The 15,838-nt window shown below is 40.1% G+C and overlaps 1 protein-coding gene across 1 annotated transcript in view; it reads right to left on the bottom strand.

Moving 5' to 3' along the window:
• Positions 1-12,627, bottom strand: part of LOC139118057 (uncharacterized) — a 50,042-nt gene extending 37,415 nt beyond the window's left edge. Inside the window, exon 1 of the mRNA XM_070681353.1 lies at positions 12,102-12,627. Within this exon, the coding sequence (XP_070537454.1) occupies positions 12,102-12,627 (526 nt within the window). The remainder of the gene's footprint in view (positions 1-12,101) is intronic.
• Positions 12,628-15,838: the final 3,211 nt, after the last annotated feature.

Genomic DNA, 15,838 nt, shown 5'->3' with positions numbered 1-15,838 from the left:
CTTCTCTGTACAGAATTTGGAAATATAAGTCCAACGAAGTCCGACTTTCGATATCGAAAAGGTCAAAATAAGGGTCTTGGTTATGGATATGAATATTACACTAACCGTGGTCCCGTTCGACAGCCTGCCGCTGTATACAATGGACACGACTTTTTCCTCTCCGCCGACGGAGGCGTTTTCTATACACATACAATTTTTGGAAAGAAAAAACATGTACTGTCCGACAAAGACCGACCACACTATTATTTCTTCAGAAATGATGGATCGGAGGGACAATATAATAGTTTCATTCCTCTGAAGGGAGACTCGGGTCTAACAAAGGCTGGCCTAGCCCGCCTCAATGAAAGCCTTGAAGCCTACGTATATTGCATACTCGGCGCACAAGCAAATATTCGCAGTACCATAGTAGGTGATACTGGCAGTGCACAGCAAGTCCGAAAAGAATTCGGCGTTCTCCTCGAAGATGAAATTCGTAATACCGACAAAGTAATCAGTTATAGGCGATATCAAGACACAATAACAAATACTGGTGTCAAACTTGATATGGCAGTCTCACCCAATTTACTTCTCTTGCCGTCTGAGATGGTCATTCTTTCGGGCCCGGCAATCTCGGGTTATAATAATGAATTGCAATACGCAACAGAATCTATGTCTTCGGGGTGAATGGTGATATAAACACGGAAGTTCGAGAAAGTGCTATACATGAGATGGAAGGGTGGGATGATCCTGTGAAGTGGCAGGACGAGCGTAAGGTCGGAGGAGCGACTGATACGAGTCGGGATCCCCCTCCCCTCCCCTCCCCTCCCCTCCCCCCGGAACGGGCAGCATCTGCAACACTCACCGCAGACCCTATTCACGAATTCGGCAAAATTGGTTTGTTATCTTTAGCCATATTCATTACATTCATGTACAGTATATAGATCCGATCCGATGGCAATGTTCGCAACCCCACCATTCAACATGATTATAACTGGACCGATAGGTTCTGGCAAAACAGAATTTGTAATGGACCTCCTAACCGGTCCGTACTTAAGGAAATTTGAATATGTAGTTTTCATTTGTCTGACATTCATGAACAATGAAACATATAATAAAAGATTCATTTTCACAGATGACAACGTATTCGTGTTTCCGGTCAGACTCGATGCTGTGGATGATACACTAGCCTACGTACGGAACGAATGGGCCGGTACAAACACTTTAATAGTACTCGACGACTGCGCCGCGTCCAAAGATATAAAGAAGCGCAGTGACAATTTAGTCAAAATTGCTTTCAGCTCAAGACACGACAGATTATCTGTCTGGGTTCTGACTCAACAATATACTAGTATTAGTAAACCATTCAGGGAAAACATACAGATGTTAGTACTATTTTTCACACCGAGCGAGACAGACAACAAGACTATTATAAAAGAATATGGAATGAGGATGTCAAAACAGAAGGCAGATTCACTAATCAGTCGATTGCAAAATACACAATTCAGTAAACTAGTATTTCGTTTACGGCATCCGTACGGCATAAAATTTTTCGTATAATATAGCAATTATGGAAGCTGAAGGAAATCCCGAAGGTACTCTTAGAGAATTATATTACAACCCGAAAACTGGATTTGGAGGTGTACAAAAATTATATGACGCAGCACGGGCCAGCGGACTCCACGTTACTAAGAAAGAGGTGCAGGAGTGGTTAAAAACTCAGCTAACCTATAATCTACATAAACCGGTACCTCGTACTCGTGGCGCGTTCCGAAGGGGGAGGCGCGTTTTCGTAACATCGGTGGAAGAGTTTTGGCAGGCTGACCTTGTGGAATTCCCTCCCCCGTTCGCAAAAGAGAACCGTAACATTCGATACATGCTAACAGTAATCGATGTACTCAGTAAATACGCATGGGCCAGGCCGATACAGTCAAAAACGGCTGATGATACGTTACAGGCGCTACAAGACGTGATTAAGAAATCCGGGAGAAGGTCCAACAAACTTCAGACAGATGAGGGACGGGAATTTACTAATCGAAAAATGCAGGGGTGGCTCCAGGAGTCAGGCATTCATTGGTTTCACACATACAGAGACAAAAAAGCTAGCGTCGTTGAACGTTTTAATCGGACTCTTAAGACGATGATGTGGAAATACTTTACATATAAACAGACACGTTCCTGGCTCCCCATTCTACCAGAACTTCTTGAGAATTACAATAACACCGTACACGGAAGTATCAAAATGAAACCCGTCGACGTAACAGAGGAGAACGATTGGCAGGCATTTTATACACTATTCGGTCCTGAGTTGGCAGCCGGGGGAGTTAACCCTGAATTCAAGCCGGGAGAACGGGCTCGAATTACAAAATACAAGACCACTTTTAAGAAAGGATATTTACCAAATTGGACAGAGGAGATTTTCGTAGTTTCAAAAGTGGTGTACGCAGCTGGACTAGGAACACCACCAGTTTACAAAATAAAAGATCTGAATGGAGAGGAAATACTCGGCACTTTCTACTCCGATGAACTTCAGAGCGCTGCTGGAGCCGACGAGCTGTACAGAGTAGAACGAATTTTGAAGACGAAAAAAATTAGAGGAAAGAAATATTATCTGATAAAATGGCGCGGCTATCCAGAAAGTTTCAATAGTTGGGAGCCGGAGGAAAATGTTATTAGTACTACGTAAGTACTTCGTAAGTTCCTGTGCTGGTACTTGTCAAGTACTACGTAAGTACTAACGTAAGTATTTACGAAAGTTATTCAGTAAGTACCATGGACGAAGTCTTAATTTCTTGAAAGCCGAAAGTGTCAGTTTACCACCTCGCTTCCACCCCCCACCTGGCCAATTATTTATCATGTACTGTCGTAAGTAATGTTCACTTATTGCATCTTGTTTGGCCGTATGTGGATGAGATGGTACAGGGAAGGATCCGGAGCCACATATTAAGTTTGCAAGATCTTCAAAGCGACTTCTCATGTTGCCATTAGCTGTTCTTTCGAGTCCCCATTTTTCAGCTTTATCTATAAGTTCTGGTTGAAGTATAATGTACACAACTGACATGAGCCATAGACAAGTAACTTCAAAGTCCACCCTTTTCATCATATCAAGTGCCTGTAAGTCAAAAGAAGCATTATAAGCGTGCACAGATTCACAAGCATTAAGAAGTTTGTGTAGGTTCTTGAGTGAGACTCGAGGTTGTTCTAGTTGTTCTTGATTAGGTGGATAATAAGCTTTTTCAAGTTCCTCCTTGCTGAAACCTTCTATTAAAAATCCTTGGCTGCCGCTGCCCCATGCAATTCCAAAGTCAAAAGCTCGTGGAAAATCTACTGGCCCGACTGTCTCGGTATCAATTGTTGGATTAAGTATATTATTGAGAACTTCATGCGTAAGAGCGTTCCGAATTACCAAACATGGAAGCCTGTAGTCGTGGCAAATTTCTAAGAAAGTCTGTTTGAACTTGTTGTGAATCTCTTCTAGTTCTTTTAAGGCGGTTATTTCGTACGACCTGGCTCGAGTCAACACATTCCGCCTGCAATAATACCAAGGCATATCTTTGAATATGATAATGAAACTATGTAAATGGTTAAATGCTAAAGAAACAATCCTTTTTTCTTCCGCTGCCACGGAAACGCCCCGGATTCTAGAAAAAGTCAGATGTTGAATTATGGAAGAGTCACAAATAATGTAGCGTTCTGAAGGGAGGCCCTCCCACTCCCCCTCCCCCTCCCCAGCCTGATATTGTAAACTAAGAGTATGTTCTATAAACTGTTTCTGAAAATCGGCAATCGAAACGTGGCGCCCATTATAAAAGTCGGCAATGTTGCTGGAAAAACTAGTGTCAAATTCTGGTACGTGACACGGATCCAAATTTAATGCATCGTAACTCTTACCACTTCCAGTTGGTCCATTTATGAATATGTATGGCATTTTGGGATACTATATCATAGAAAAAATTTTTTTAAATTATTTTTTTATTAAGATATATACGATAATACAATGACAATCCTTTCTATTTCAACTGCAATAAAAATACTTGAAACCGGAGAAGGAGACCGAATCAGTGACGGCAAACTCATATTTGAAGAATCTTTGGTAGATCCTTTCATATACATAGACAGTGAGCTAGAAGTGGTTTTCCCCATCGGACCTAAGTACGGTTCTAAAGATCCAGCTACATGCGATGAAATGTGTGTCCGTTGGCAACCGAGTCTTCAAAAGTTTACCGATTTAATAATATTCCGTACCCTAGGTGAAAGTTTCGATGCAAGCACTGCTAAAAGTTATGCTGCAAGCCTGGCCGCTCACTCCAAGAATACTACTGGATTTTACAATCCATCTAAAGTGTATCAGAAGCGAGGGAGCGAGGCACAGCCAGTGGCGTATTTTAAATTTCGGTTTAAAAGAGGGGACGATTTTGCTACATGTATTGATATGGTTCAAGAAATTGACTGTGCTTTTAAAACAGTGAGCCCATTGCCAGTCCGAGAAAATCCTGCTATTGTACCTCGTAATATCAGGAAAGGTAGTAAGATAGAATTCTTAGCATTTAAACCGCGATTAAGTAAGCGTGGCCTTTCTTTCACTGTTGAGAGGTTATTTTGTGCTGCGCCTAATAAACCAGAAATTCAAGATGCGGAAGAACTAGTCGACTTAGAAAGATTAGGTGAGATATATAAACAAATTAATGCTGACAAAAATATTATAGTGGATTTTGATGACCTATCATAGAATAATTATTTTTTCATTTTAAAAATTTTTAGGATAGTATATATCATAAAGATTATTATGGCCCGTCGATTACATACAGCATTCAAGGGAGCAGTTTTACGAAAAGAATTTCCTGAAGTCAAGCGAGTCGAGGATATCGGGGAGCTGGTGGATATTGAAGGTATGGTCAAAGAAAGAAAGATGTACTCTGTTTATACTGAAATGGAAGTCAAATTATCGGATTCGAAAACTGGTAATACACAAAATCGTACATTGCCTGTTAAATTAAAAAATACATACACAAAAGATGTAGGAGGGGCGGATGTGAAACAACAATTAATAGATCGCTACAATCGTATGCTTGATACAATTGAAGCTGTTGAGGGTTCTGGCCTCGTTCTCGAGGAGATACTTAATTTTGAAGTAATTCTAGTAGAAGTTTTACTCGGTGCCGGGGCTGGCGCAGTCCAACTTCCCGGATGGTTAAAAAATAAGCATTGTGTTAGCGAACTTATTCTACCGGTGGGGGCCGAGAATTGTTTTCAGTATGCCGTCGTAGCAAGTATAAAGTTGAGCGATCCCGAGTTTCGTGAAAAGAGGGGTGGTCAGGTAAGGAGAAACTGGAAGACGTACGCCCCATTTATGGCTGACTACTGTTGGGAAGGTATTCCCTTTCCTACGCCCGCCGATCTGACTGTGTTCAGGCGCTTCGAGCAGCAAAATCCGGGAGTCCAACTTCAAGTGTTTCAGATCCACGAGTCCGATCCCGACCCGTCAGACATAACTGTGTTATATAGCGGAGCCGAGGGACCCGTTCCGGGAGCGGATCGGGTTGCAAATATATTACTGATAGTTGGTGGGGAGGGCGGGGGTCACTTCGTGCCAATTACTTCGTTAAATCGTCTTCTTAATTCTCATACTAATCGTAAGAATAAGCACAGAAGGAAGTGTATTTGCCCGGTTTGTAAAAGAGGTTTTAAGTCAACAGAAGAGTTAGAAAAACATCAGGTATACTGTGGAACAGACGCCGCCCAGCCAGTTTTTCCTAAGGAAGTATGTCAATTCGAAGGACATCGGAAGAAGGTTCCCGCCCCCTACGTCGTCTATGCAGATACTGAGGCAATTATTGAGAAGGGGACCGGTCGACATATTCCAATTTGTCTTTCGTATGTTATGATGGAACGGGGGTGGGCCCCTTCGGAACGGCGGCCAAAAGTTTATGGTAAAAGAGCATTCACAGGTCTCTCCTGTGTTACAGAATTTCTAAAGGATATGAAAGAACGGGCCGAGTATTATTCGAAATCGTATTATTGGAAAATAATACCGATGAAAGATCCTTCTAATTACGACAATCCAGTCTGTATTGCATGTGGAGAGCCGGCAGGATACCGAGTAGTGAAGGAGGGGGCGACTTTTTATTGCGAGGGATGTCGACCGTCGAGAACCATTTCTATCTACTTTCACAACCTCAAGGGATACGATGGTTCTTTTATTTTGAAAGAATTACATGAAATAGATGATGATGGTTCCGGACCAGAGCCTAAAATCATAGCTAAGACGAGCAATGGTGGAATTATGGGTCTCTCGAAAACATTTATTTTTAGTGCCTCAGTTGTTGTCGGCGGAGGGAAGAGGGAGATAAAGAAACGTTTCTTTTCTATAAAGTTTATGGATAGTGCTCAGTTGATGATGGGGTCGCTCGCGAAGTTGGCAAAAACTGTGCCGGAGGATGGGTGGACGGTACCACTTTCGTACCCGGACATTCAAAGAGCGAAAGGTTTCTTCCCCTACGAATATTTAGACTCGGTTGACAGACTGGGAGAGGAGGAGCTCCCGGAGAGGGGGGAATTTTATAGCGAATTGACGGAAGAGGGGATTTCGGAGTCTGATTACGAACATGCTTTGCGAGTATGGGACGAAGTTGGATGTAAGACGATTCGTGATTATATGGAATTCTATTGTGAGACTGACGTTCTACTTCTTGCAAATATATTCGAAAATTTCCGTGACACATGTTTAGAAGCGTACAAGTTAGATCCGGCCCATTACATGTCAGCGCCCGGCTTGACATGGGATGCTATGTTACTTTACACGGGCAATAAATTTGGGCTCATTCAAGATGCTGAGCAGATGAATTTCGTACAGAGGGGGATTCGAGGCGGTATCAGCCAGTGTAATATTCATTACTTACAGACAAATCATCCTGCTTACGTCGCCGAAGGGGCTGGTGAAGCTGGCGGGAATTACGATCCAGAGAAGCCGGTGACCGAAATAAAATATCTCGATGCAAACAATCTCTACGGCTGGGCAATGAGTCAGGCAATGCCCACGGGCGGACTTCATTGGATGACGATGGAAGAGTGGGACGAATGGGAAGGCGGGGCCCGAGGCGGAGCCGGCGGAGCGGGTTCCGGAGGGTGGGGACCTGGCGCCACCTTTCCACCAAGTTTTCTAGAAGTAGACTTAGAATATCCGGTCGAATTACATGAAGAACACAGCGATTTGCCATTAGCGCCACATCACTATGAATTTCCGAGGCAGGGCACTCGACTGATTACAAGTGTGTTGGACAGAGAGAGATACGTCTTACACTACAAGTTGCTGGAATTCTATCTTCGGATGGGAATGAGATTGAAAAAGATTTATCGGGTGCTTGCTTTCGATGAGAGGGCATGTCTCGCGAAATATATTGACTTTAACACTAAAATGAGGGCAAACGGGAAGACAGATTTCGAAACGAATTTCTATAAGCTGATGAATAATGCAATGTTCGGTAAGACAATAGAAGATGTTCGAAAGTACAGAGACTTTAAATTTGTTTCGGACTGGAACGGTACGGATAGTGGCCGTAAAAAGATTCAGAAGTATAATCCAAAGACGAAACATATAACTTTCATAACTTCCGAAGAGGATGGCGATTCCTGCGACAGTGCCCTACTGGAACTGAAAACGGATGAGCATAGATATGTAAAACCAGTTTTCATCGGCGCCGCAGTACTGGAACTTTCTAAGCTGCTAATGTATGAGACGCATTACAATTACTTTCGAAAGCGGTTCCCTGGAATACGATTAGCCTACATGGATACTGACAGTTTTGTTTACAGTGTACCGATCCCGGATCCGGACGTAACTTTCAATGATATAGTCCGAGAAGATGTTGAAAAGAATGGTGAGAAGTCTATATATGATACTAGTGGGATGAGTGGGCCCAACTTTCCGAAGATTAATAAAAAAGTGATAGGTAAATTTAAAGATGAGTTGAATAGTGAACCTATTCTTGATTTTGTCGGCATACGCTCGAAAGTGTATGCTTTTCGAACTCCCGTTTCCGAGACGAAAAAAAATAAAGGGGTTAAAGATGTTTGTGTTAGAAAACATTTGAACTTTGAAGATTATAAAGATCTATTTGAAACTGGGAAGAAGCCGGAGCCGGCACAATTTGTACAGTTTGTACGGAAAAAGGCTGGAGAAATCCGTAGTGAAAAGCGTAGTAAAATTATGATGGCGCCAAATGATATCAAGCGTGTGCAGTTATACGATCTGGACACGGGCGAATGGTTGGCAGAAACGTGGCCAATAGGAATGACGGGTCATGGTTAAAATTGTAAAGACTTTAATCTACTATTTTCAACAGATACCTGGGCATCACTGATAACATAAACGTGGGCAAATATATTATCATTGTGAGCGTCATCGCCACCCCACGAGGCATCTTTCTTCAGGATCTCAAGCTGTATTCCGTCCTTTGTGTTCATTACTCTAAGACCATTTCCATGAAACTCAATATCTTTAAAACTACGCAGATCGATAAACAGACAAAATTTATTCTTCAAATAATCGACCTCATCTATATCAATTTCACACCAATCTTTATCTTCAGCAAAATACCGTCGTGTTTCTGTCCAAAATTGTCTTGGTATCATCTTCTGAGTGTACACTTTATTTGCAATGCCTTCGATTGATACAGACACAGATTCAATGGATGGGTTAAAGAAAAGTTCACTGTTCAGTTCTGTCTGATTCTGATTTTTAGTGAAGAGTAATAAGATACCTCTAATGCTACGTCGTGGCACATTTATATTTTCATTGATAACCGTGTCCGATTCTTTGAATGGGATTATTCTTAAATAATGTATATGCTCGTAGAGAAAACTTTTCCCACTGTTGTAATAACCAGCAGTATCTCTCGCGAGTACGGAATCAGAAATTGTTTCGTATTCCATTTGAATGTTTTTTAATTTATAATTGGCTGTAACAACCTGATTACTGACAAGTAATTGGGAGGCAGGTGCAAGCGTAATTTCCCATTCGATATGACTCCCTAACTCTTTTGGATATGCAACTCCATGACCTGTTATGAGGGGATGAGACAGACGAATAGCATATTTTGTTTTATATGTGTCGAAAAGTAACTTATCGTTCACGACGGCGGCATCTGCATCGGTCGCGCCACTTCTTAATTTTCTTAGATTTTCGTTCTGAATTCCGTACAATGTCATGTTCGTTCTCTCCTTTTTATGTTTGAAGAGATCACGATAACATTCAATAAGGTTATATTTATTCAAATTGAAAAGTGTCTGACCCTCAAATTTGAGTTCCATACGCTCCACCAAATTTTTTCACCAAATTTTTTATGTACTACTCGGTATATTCATCTCCCGTTACTTCGAGATCAAAACCAGGTCGAAAGTATCTGGAACTAGTACTACTCCGCTTTCTAACTTCGGACATCGTATGATAAGTGTCTGACCTGGATCTGCCTCACTTGGATTATGAGCAATCACATGATGAGTTCTTTCTGACTTCGTTCCCTTCGGTATTCGGTTGGTGAAATTCGGTAATAATGATCTATCGTACCCCATTTTCGTGTAATGTATATAGTAGTGTAGAAGAAAAAATTACAGTTAAAAAGAAAATTAATCACATCTTAAGTTTCACTTCGTGTATATAATGACTTTGAAGAAAAAATCACATCTTTACATAAATATTTCCGTCTGATTGAAAGATAAATCGATTACCTGTGTCGCGAATCAATCGAAGAACCCAATATTCTTGGAGATGTTGGACTTCCATTTCATCATTGTCAATCTCCTGAAAGACGTTTATGAATTCTAGTCGCTTAAAGAAGTTAGTCTTTTGACATTCCTTCACGAAAGCTAAAATGTTATGATATAGATTATCATCTTTGAGTCGGACACCTGGATTTGCTCGAAGGATATGGCGATTTACCCGCCGAAGTTTGCACCATTCCAATTCGACAGAGAAACCAAACAGGTCTTTATTTTTAGAAAGAAACTTTGCAATATTCTTTTCACCAAACATGCGCGGCCATATATTAGTACATAATTTTATTTATAATGACTAATGTTAATCCAGTTAAAAATATCCATAGCTGTTCTCCAACAAATCCAACCACCGATCCTGCTGTTTTTAATAGAAAACTGACAAGGGAGCCGATTAAACCTGGTATTGCAGCAGCACTTTTTGCGGCCAATGTTTTTAACCATTCGCCAAATTGCTTTACAATTTCTTTCGCTTTTGTATATACTTTGGGCGGACCTGAACCAGACCCGCCAGTTCCTGCTCCCGCTCCTCCTCCTCCTCCTCTAGTCACAGCCAGGGCAATTGTTGATATTGTCATTCCAAGGGCAGTCAGTATTGCAGCGATTGTAATACCATTTCGTTTAAATAACTCAGTCAGCTTCAGCCTGAGTGACAATTCTGGATCGGAAATTACATCACGAAGAGACCTAGTAGTAGCGAGACTTTCACGTGCCCCGCTAATCTTACCATTTTCGTATTCAATTCGATCAACAATTTTAGCTTCTCTTGTTATGAGTTCAGCTAGTAGTTTCTTGGCTTTTTCTTTTCCTTGGGTGTGATCTTCAGGAATTTCCTTTAACTGTTTTTCAACTTCTCTTTTCTCTAGCCTTATTTTAACTTTTTCGTTGTTAAGCTCACCAAGACGCATATTCGCAATCTTTAATTCATCATTAATAGCTCTATATTCAGGGTTTAGATTGTTCCATTCATCGATTTTATTTTCAAAAGCTTGTATTTTATCTGCATTACCAGAAGCATCTTGTCGTAAGAATGTCAGTTCATCTTTGTATATACCCATGTCTTCTGGTGTCATCTTCTCAGCCGGTATTTTATTGTTTTTCACATCTTCAGAATACAATGTAGAACTTACAAATTCGGGCTCTGCGCTAGAGTGATATTCGACTCCACTCCATGTGTATACTTTATTTATAAATTCAGGTCCTCCTTTCCTCTTTCTTAATGTGGATTTCTCTAAAAATCTACTTCCTTTATCTGTTGTAACTCTGATGTCTTTATAATACAGTTCACCACCTTCAATCTTAGCATTTAAAATCAATTCGGTTCGTGCATTCGGATTAGTAATCCTATATTTGTCTAAGAGTACTTCAGCCATATTTTCTGTAATTTGTCTTCTCTGTTTAATTAATTTATCCACCATTGGACTATCCAGGAAAGGATCAGCTTCTGCAAGGGCATTATCATCTTCTATAAAGAATGTTTCAGCAGTAGCATCATCATCATCATTTAAATTTGCATCATCGAAATCCTGGAGTGGTATATTTTCTTCTCCTCCTTCTGCCATATTGTCTTTCTATATTACTACAATTATTTTTTATCCCCTTACATATACAGTAAAAAAAATGCACATCTCAGTTGTTGAAAGCGTTGAACAATTGGCTGATTACATAGAAAGAACAAGTGCTGCATATCGACGAAGTTATAAATTAATGGGTCGAATTGATATGGCTCTTAATATTACTAAAGGAATTCTTGTAAGCTCTGCTGTAATAGCGGCAATTCCTACAGTTCCGGTACTCATAGCTTTGACGCCTGTACCAGGTGTTATTATTGATGTAATACAAGGAAAAACTGGAGTATCAAAAAGAAGAGAGAAGTATAAACATTATTATGTGCAATATAAGCAGTTGTTTACTCAAATACAAGAAAAAGGTGCAACAACAGAAAACGAGTCAGAACTTATTCAGAACATATTCAAACAGGCACTAGAAATACAAAAACAAGAAGGATTTAGTCCTCCTCTGGAAAGATACCTAAGACATTATGGATTGAATGGATATGAAAGTTAGGTTCAGAAAAAATTTTGTAGAAAATGTTTCTGAAAACTGTAGACTTTCAGACCTCTGAAATCACATGACAGGTACGTTAAAGGTCGCTGCGCATAAATTACATGTGCACTGTAGAGGATGGGTCCACTGAAAAATTTCTTCTCTGTGGTCATCAAAATATAACAACAACTTTTTACCATTCTTGTTAAACCATTCAAAGCTTAATTTACAATGTAATATTTGTGGATAATGTTTGAAATCATTATAAAATTTTCTGAACTGGCTCGCGCGAACATGTTTTATGTCACAGTTCTCTTCAACCCAATCAATGAAATTCTCCTTTTTCTTTTTCTTCTCGCTGAAATGAACGAAAGCTTTTTCCAACCACTGGCCGTACAAGTAGTTATCCTGTAACTTTCGTTGATCACGTGCTCTAAAACCATGGTAGAAATTCTTGAATCCAATCTTGAACTCTTCGAATGAATTCGTGATGATTGGTGGTTCCAGTATCTCGGGGATCACCACTCCTCTCTGGTAAGATCGCTTCAACTCATTGAAAATTTCATCGGGAGAAATCACTTTCTTGCGCTTTGGGTTTGGAGTTTGTTGAACTTCTAGTTGAGGCACCTCCGGTTCTGTTGCTGAAAATTGATGATTATTTCCAATAACTATATCACGATAAAATTTCACACAATGTCTAATTCGCTCATTCAGGGCTTCTGGATTATTTGCTGGGAAATATTTATACTCAAATCCATCTAGTAGTAACTCCTCTTCATCTGTAGAGCTTGTAAGTGATAACATATCCACGTCATTTGAATAGTTTCCATCCATTATTGAAATGTGACTGTTTCACAGCTTTTCGTCTGCTTAAATAGCCATACAGATGTTGAAATACCACAGTGAATCATCTATAAATACTGACGTAAATGTCTATTATATGACAGTGAGTCATATAATAGTGTATTGCTAACACATTGCGCAAGTCCAGGACCTGACTCAGCAGGGAATTTCCCTGCTTAGTTCAGGACAATGCACTGCTGCGCCAGCTGTCGCGCGTGAGTTCATATATAGGTCAGGGTCATACTTTAGTTACATGGATGGTTAATTTTTCCTTCACTTCCTTTAGATAAATGAATAAAATGGGTGTAAAATTCTTACTTTATCCCAAAAGGGAACAAAAACCTACTACTTATATATATATATATATATATATATATATATATATATATATATATATATATATATATATATATATACACACACAGACAAACACACATATACATTGGCCATACATATGTATGCATACATATAGCTACACACATATGTATGCATACATATAGATACGCATAGTGTATTCATTCATTAATGTAGAATACATACATACATACATACATACATACATACATACATACATACATACATACATGCTTGACAAAGCACATTTCATGTTCACTTTTTGAAGTATGCATGCCATTAAGTTAAGCTTGGATTGCGCTGTTATCCTGATCTTTGTCTGTAGGTTATTGGTTAATGAATTAATTTTTCAGTTGTGCACATTTCGTTTCATGATTACTACATAAAATTTCAGCATTTGCATATTAAGTTACTCCGGTTTCAAGAAATGACTTCTTTATTTTGCTTCCTGTCATTGGTTGCTAAGGAACGCGTGTTATGAAATTGTGATATTTTTGTGCACGTGTTCTTTCTAGTATGGGAATAGTGAATGATTAGCCTGATATATTCGCATTCGCACAAAATATTCATATTGGGACAGCACATAATGAGTGAAAGTATTAAAATACTGAAAACATTTGAGCAATTTTTACTTCTCATTGTTTTTGCAGTTGCGAAGAAAAACACGAACAAGTCTTCCACGCAAGTGTTAACAACATCTTTCATCCTCAACCGTTTGGATATCTTCCTGAAGAAGATTTGAAAGACCGAGACACACTGGCCTTTGGTGAAATTTCAGTTATAAAACTCATTCGACAGTACTTCATATTGGTTCGAAAAGAAAAGAGTTTAAACACAAAATGAATATAACGACTAGTACGTCATCGAATTTGACATTCCCTGATTCAACGTCACAACATTCTACATCTTTATCGTTACAACGTGTGATGTCCATTGTGTACGGCATCTTGGGCAGCCTCGGTGTCGTTGGCAATGCAGTGGTTATTTTTGTTTTTGCGAGAGTGCGTTCGTTGCACACACTTACAAACTTCTTCATCGTCAACCAGTCGGTTATTGATTTGTTAAGCTCTTGCTTATTTCTCGTGACAAAGTTTATGTGCCCTTTGACCATACCGCAAGGCATAGTGGGAGAAGTGTTATGCAAAATTTGGTTATCAGAGTTTCTTCTTTGGTGGCTTTTTGTGGCGTCCACTTTCAATTTAGTTGCAATGACTATGGAACGGTACGTCGCCATTGTTCACCCAGCATCATACCGACACAAATTCACTTTCACAAAGGCGCGCATAATAGTATTATTTATCTGGTCTGCGGCATTCACCTTTGAACTTCACTGGCTATTGGTGAACAAAGTCGCGCATGGTTTCTGCTATCCAATATGGCCGAATAGATTAGTGCAGAAGGTCTTCGGCGTTTTTGTGTTTCTGATGATGTATTTCCTACCCCTGTCCCTAATGGTGTTCTCATACGTTAGCATTTTGATGAAGCTTAAGAACCATGCCGTTCAAGGCAGCGTATCGACAAATAAGGCGAAAAGAAACGTCACTAAAACTCTATTTATCGTGTTCGTAACCTACGTCGTGTGCTGGACAGTGAACCAAGTGTGCTACTTACAGTACAATCTTGGTGGCTATTTTGATTTCCAGGGTCCGTTTTTCAATACAGCCGTAGTACTGGTTTTTTGCAACATGTGCGTCAATCCTTTTATCTACGCGTTTCATTATCACATGTTTCGCAAAGGATTTCTGAAAGTGTTCCGATGTTATTTTAATAAAGTTGAGCCTGCGACAAATCAAGCAGCGCCTCTTACTGTCTCGAGAGATATTTCGACACTTTGAAAAAGAGCGGTGAACTATTTTGGCGGTAGCTTTGATATTTGGTACCACCGTTCGTTATTTCATAATCTTAAAAACGTAACTAAATGATGAAATTCGTGCCTTGCACGATGCATTTTAGGCAGATTGTGACCAACATTGACGAGAATATGTATATCACAGCACATCAGTACGATTGTTGCCTCCTTAGTCTTTAGTCAGACGATTTGCAAACAGTGTTATTGATAGTGGACCCAATTTGGAACATATCTGGCGGAATATATGTTTGTCTGACTGCCAGTTGCTTGAGTCGAGGTCGACCATTGACTGCCTGTCTGTCTCAATATTCGGTTTCCCACGGATGTGATCGGCAGATACTGTTATTCTTTTCTTGAGGCACCATTCTTGCAGATGTTTTGCTAGCTATTATTACTAATGAGAGTGATCGTGTGACATTGCTGTCGTATTGTCCATTCTTAGTAGAGGTTGACAATTTTCGACCGACGTGGAGAATGACTTTACTGCTAGAATAGCAGCTAAGAGTTTTAGGACATTTATATGGAAGGCTGTTTCTGCTTTTCTCCATGTACCCCCGTTTCTGTCCCATTGTGTATGCCCCCACCCTTTGCGGGAGGCATCTGCTGTTATGCTTAAATCTGGCACTGGCAGCGTTATTTGCCGGCCGTTGAATCCTTTCAGTGGATTACCCACCACACCAAGTCCTTTCTCCCATCTGTGTCGTGTGAACATATTTTGATGTATTCGTTGAACCATAGCCCCTCTCGCTCCTGGGTCTATGGTTGAACCTTGCAACGTTTTGCATATCATGTACCGGTGCTTGGAAGACAGCCACAGTTGCTTCCGTCATCTTGCCAATGATACGAACAAGGTCGTGGACAGGAAAGTTTTGTCCTTTCATGAGAGTCATGCAGTGTTGTATACTGTTTGGTTGACAGAAGAGGAATTATCATTGTGGTCGAGTCTATTAAGAAACCAAGAAACTTTATCTGTTGAGGTACCAATTGGAACTTTTTTCG

The sequence above is a fragment of the Ptychodera flava genome, chromosome 19, assembly GCF_041260155.1.
Source record: "Ptychodera flava strain L36383 chromosome 19, AS_Pfla_20210202, whole genome shotgun sequence".
Classification (NCBI taxonomy): Eukaryota; Metazoa; Hemichordata; class Enteropneusta; family Ptychoderidae; genus Ptychodera; species Ptychodera flava.
This window is presented reverse-complemented; position numbering and strand designations above follow the sequence as displayed.